Source organism: Sardina pilchardus, chromosome 24, assembly GCF_963854185.1.
Source record: "Sardina pilchardus chromosome 24, fSarPil1.1, whole genome shotgun sequence".
Classification (NCBI taxonomy): Eukaryota; Metazoa; Chordata; class Actinopteri; order Clupeiformes; family Clupeidae; genus Sardina; species Sardina pilchardus.
Genome location: NC_085017.1, coordinates 9,454,499 through 9,459,498, shown reverse-complemented (window position 1 = coordinate 9,459,498; position 5,000 = coordinate 9,454,499). Strand labels below are relative to the sequence as shown.

The 5,000-nt window shown below is 45.7% G+C and overlaps 1 protein-coding gene across 1 annotated transcript in view; it reads right to left on the bottom strand.

Annotated features, from left to right (window-relative positions):
• Positions 1 to 960: 960 nt before the first annotated feature.
• Positions 961 to 5,000, bottom strand: part of cacng7a (calcium channel, voltage-dependent, gamma subunit 7a) — a 19,926-nt gene continuing 15,886 nt past the window's right edge. Inside the window, exon 6 of the mRNA XM_062529821.1 lies at positions 961 to 1,475. Coding sequence (XP_062385805.1) covers positions 996 to 1,475 — 480 coding nt within the window. The 3' untranslated portion in view covers positions 961 to 995. The remainder of the gene's footprint in view (positions 1,476 to 5,000) is intronic.

The window sequence follows — 5,000 nt, the reverse complement described above, 5'->3', positions numbered from 1 at the left end:
ACTATATACAACTCTAGGGAGGGGCTAATTCATTTAGGCTCGAAGAATGACATTATTATTCTATCAGCTGATGATTCAACACGTTGGAAAGAATCTCAGCTTCAGTGAGATTCTATACCTTAAAAGAATTCTCAGCGTTGAGAATATTCTAGATCTCAGGGAGATCCTGAGGTTCAACTAGACTAGAACTATTCTGAGCTTTGCTCGATAAAATTTCCATAGAAAAGAGGCCTCAATGTCCCTCTTTCACACGGCTCTTCCAAACATTCGCCAGCAAAGCTTACCATCAAAAACAAACAAGAAAACATTATTATACAAATTGTACTTTGTCATGAAATAAAGATGCAGGTGAAAAAAACATCTAGCTATAACAGCTAGGAGAAAACATGTAAAAGTCTTTAACAGCATTAAATGACAACCTTTCTTTTCATACATTAGAAGTACAAATCTCAATTGTTCTTGATTCTTGTATGTATGTGTGTGTCTTGATTCTTGTGTGTGTGTGTGTGTCTGTGTTTTTTAGTATGTTGAAGTGTATCCTACCCCACTCCCCAAACTGAACTCATCTCAGGCACAGTTAATGCAAAACATGAATCCCTTAAACGGCTTGCTGCTTCTTCTTCTATTTAGGTCTTTACAATCACTCCCCCCAACACACATCTCTTTTCCCTCCCTAACCTTCCCTTTGGTCTATCTCTTCTGTTCTTCACCTCCAGCTCTCATATTTCATATTTGATGATCCCATCCAACCCTGGGTTTGTACGTGTGTGTATGCATGTGTGTGTGTGTGTGTGTGTGTGTGTGTGTGTGTGTGTGTTTATATGTGTGCAATTATTTGTGTTCGCATACATGTGTTTGGGCATGTCTGTCATATGTTATAGGCATGTGTCCAGGAGTGCAGTGGAGAGAGGATATGGCACTCTTTCTTCCTCCTTTTCTCCCCCCCCTCCCCCCCCCCCCCTCTCTCTCTCTCTTTTCCCCCCTCTCTTCTTCCTCTAGCAGGGGGAGGCGCTCATGCGCATGTGCGTGTGGTAGCGTGGCGGGGGCACGGCCTGCGGCGGCGTGGCCATGGGCAGAGACTGGGGGTTGTGGCCCATGGCGGCCGCGGCGTGGTGCATGGAGTGGGGGTAGGAGGAGGAGGAGGAGGAGGACTGCGGCGCGTGGTGGTAGCTCGCCCCCGACGACGGCCCGGAGGACGAGGGCCCGCTGTGCTGCGGCGGCCCCCCTTGGCCCCCCCCTCCTCCCTTGGGGGGACCCGGCGGCGTGGTCTGGTTGAGCTGGATGGAGATGTCGCTGGAGACCTCGGAGGCGCTGCGGCCGCGCTGGGGAGGCGGCCAGGACTCCGGGTGCAGGTACTGGCCGCTGTAGTCGCTGCACTCGGACAGGCGGGGGCGGTAGAGAGCCGGGTGTGGCCGGTACATCTCCTCCTCCGTGTAGCGCTTCATGAACAGGTAAACGGACATCACCCCAGCACCCTACAACACACAGACATGACAGCTTAAAACCTGTTTAAAACGTTGACAGTTCAACCATATTAGCCATTAATATCCTTTTGGTGAATATAAGCTGTGTCCTAAAGTGTGCAAGGGGCACACACATCCCAGAGGTTAAAAATAGGTGACAGAGGTGACCAAAAAACTAGGTGACTACAAAATAGGTGACTGAAAAACTTGCATAGTTCATCTTTAAAAATAGGTGCTGGACCAAAAAAAGACTTACTGTATAAGAGCATGAATAAAAAAAAAGTCGGCACACTATAGAGCTCCAATGGAATCAACGTGTTTCTGTGGTGATAAAACACTTTGATTCCATTGGAGTTCTAGTGTGCAGACCTTTTTAATTCATGCTCCTATAAGCTGTGTCCTACATTAAGTGAGTGCTCCATCATTTGACATTTTTTAGGACGAGTGCCCGCCTCTGTCCAGCCCAGAAATGACACTTCTGTCCTTCGTTCAGAGGGGGGAATGTAATCACAGGTTCATTATTTGGGCCGATTTGCGAACGATCCATTAGACCAGAGGATCCCCTTTGGGGTGGGGGTGAGACAAGGCTTCCTCTCAATAATGCAGAGAGGTGCAGAGCAAAATAGCTTGAAGAACGAGTCATGTCACAACACAAACGATTCAAAAGTTCAGACGAGAGCCCCGAGAGCTACATGGACTGACGAGACCTCGTCACCTCAGAGCAAGAGAGCACGTCCGTGGATAACCTCAGTCAGATGAAGCCAAAGCCACTGTAGCCAAGGCTGGCTTGTCTTCATTTGCATAATACTGTACAACTTAGAAAAGTGACCAAAAGGTGAATGTTATTTTCTTTTCACCATTCTGTTGAATACCAGAAGAACTATATTAGTTTTGCTCCAAGGACACTAATTCGAGTTCTGCATTCAGTGGGTGGTGAATTAGTTCAAACTAAGTTCATTTTCAAGTTAATGTTCCTAAAAGTCTACAGTATTTCAGACAAACTTCCCTCCAGTTGTCCCCAGAGATATGCAGTGATATAGTATGCATCTGGCGACACTATGAGTGGAACATATGGAGCCAATACAGTAATTTCCCACATATGAGCCGCATTGAGTATAAGCGGCAGGACAATGTTTTATGCAAGTTATAAGAAACAAAACCATATTAACACCATATTATCCTGTATTAACCTCATAGCTGAGGATTTTTACAAAATCAATGTATAAGCCACGGCTAATAGATATTACATAGCTCACACAACCATGCAACACAGTGCAGCACAACACAACAGAACACAACAGAACACAACAGAACACAACACAACACAGCACAACACAGCACAACACAGCACAACGGTGTTCTGTTTTGTCTGCTGTAATATGCTTATATCTTTTACGAGTGAGGTTGGGGTAGAAGTCTTATCAAGCCAAATTGTATGCACTGGCAGATACATTTGCTTATATATATATATATATATAAAAGTTAAACTGTTATTCTGCTATATAAATTAATATGATTTTACAAGAAGTGTCTTCACACTATAAACAATTCAAACTAGATTTTTTAAAAAGAAGTTTAATTACAGTAATAACATTTGGTTAGAATAGCAGTTTTTGCAGTGTCTGGGATGCTGCACCCCAACCTCACTCACAAAAGATACCAACAGATCACAGCAGGCAGAACAGAGAACTGAAGTGAGAAACCGTCAAAAGCACAGGTCAAAACAACAAAAAACACTGTGCTTTTTGCCTAGTGAACCTGCTGTGTTGTCTCTGCCCATTACAGTATATGTGAATCAATGCATTTCTCTAGGGAGGACAAATGTTGATTTTAAGAAATGGAAAAAAACACCTTTAGCTTACAATGTAGTTTCTGCTCAGAAGTGTGTTAAATGACAAACCTGAAATGTCAGCAACATAACACAGAGCTCAATTTGCACAAACACACACACACACACACACACACACACACACACACACACACTTGGCAAATTCAACAGAATGTATTTCGCACATTGTACACCCAAATGCATTCATCAATATTACGGCAATCTACCAACAAAAAGAAAATATAGCCTGTACACATTTCTCTACAGACTGCTTCCATTTCCATAACACAGGTCTGTTTGTCGCAGCCAACTGTAAAACCATTCTTGGCCGTGGCCAGCAACACTCTCCCTTGATTCCAAAGCACATCCCACTGCACCAAAACCTGTCTGTCTGTACAAGAGCGAAAACAAATCATGCTAATTTTTTTTTTTTTCATTTTATAATTTCTTCTCGACTTTAAACCTTTGTGGCTGTAGCCATGCCGTTGCATTTGGGGTTGGGGGGTTGGTGGGGCAGCTGTGTGTGTGTGTGTGTGTGTGTGGGGGGGGGGGGGGTGGCATTGCAGCTCTGCGACAGACACAGCTCAAAAGACGGCGCTGTCACGCTCACTCACAGGCAGGGCGGCCAGGCAATTACTGCCTCAGCTGTGCAGTTAAGCCCCCAAGCACCGCCAAACAAGCCCAGCCACCCAGGGAGGCAGGCGGGCAGGCGGGCGGGCGGGAGGGCGGGAAAGCAAGCAAGCAGGGCAGCGAGCCGGGCAGGGCAAGGGCTGGGAGAGAGAGCTGGTGGTCTCGGGGCATCCGCGTGACAGACAGAGTTGTCGTCCATTCGCCCGACACACCTCCTAGTGTGTTTGGATTTGAGGTGTATTTGTGATTAGTTAGTGTTAAGCAACAGGTTGTTGTTTTTCTGCCATTGTCATTGCCTTCCCTGGCCTGCCCTGCTGCTAAGCAAAAAAAATAAAAAATGATGAACCGTGTTAGCGGTGGATAATGGCGGATCGGTGCTAGCGTTAGCGACAGGAAGTCACGGCGCTGTCAGACTAATGCGCGGCGACAGGTAGGGAAGTGTCCAGTGAGTGTGAGTGGGTAGCAGCAGGTGCGCGGCGCTAACGCTAATGTGTATTGATGAGGGCCTGTAGGTGCTGGGGCAGCTCGGAGAGAGAGGAGCCACTGGCACCTGGTGCTAATTATTGTGTGATCTTCTAATTATTGCATGAAGAGGTGTGTGTGTGTGTTTGTGTGTGTGTTTATCTCTCTCTCGCTCTCTCTGTGTGTGTGTTTGTGTGTGTGTGTGTGTGTTGGTGCGTGTGTATATGTGCGTGTGTGTTGAGTGTGCTCTGCATGTGTGAAAGTATGGACAGTAGGCATGTGTTAAAGTTGTGTGTTTTTTTGGTGGCATACTGCAGATGCATGTGGTGTAGGCGCGCTTCGTCTGTGAGCATCCATATGTGTTTGTTGTTTGTGTGCGAGTTTTGTTTGTACGTGTGTGCATTTATTATTACTGGGCGTCAGTATGTATGTGTGAGTGTATTTGTGTGTGTGTGTGTGTGTGTGTGTGTGTGTGTGTGTGTGTGTGTGTGTGTGTGTGTGTTTGTGTGGAGTAGACTTACTACATGCAGAAGTTGAGGACATGTTTACAGTAAACGAGCAATTCACAGTTGCAAAATTACAATTTTTTTTACATTCAATAAACAACATACAATGTG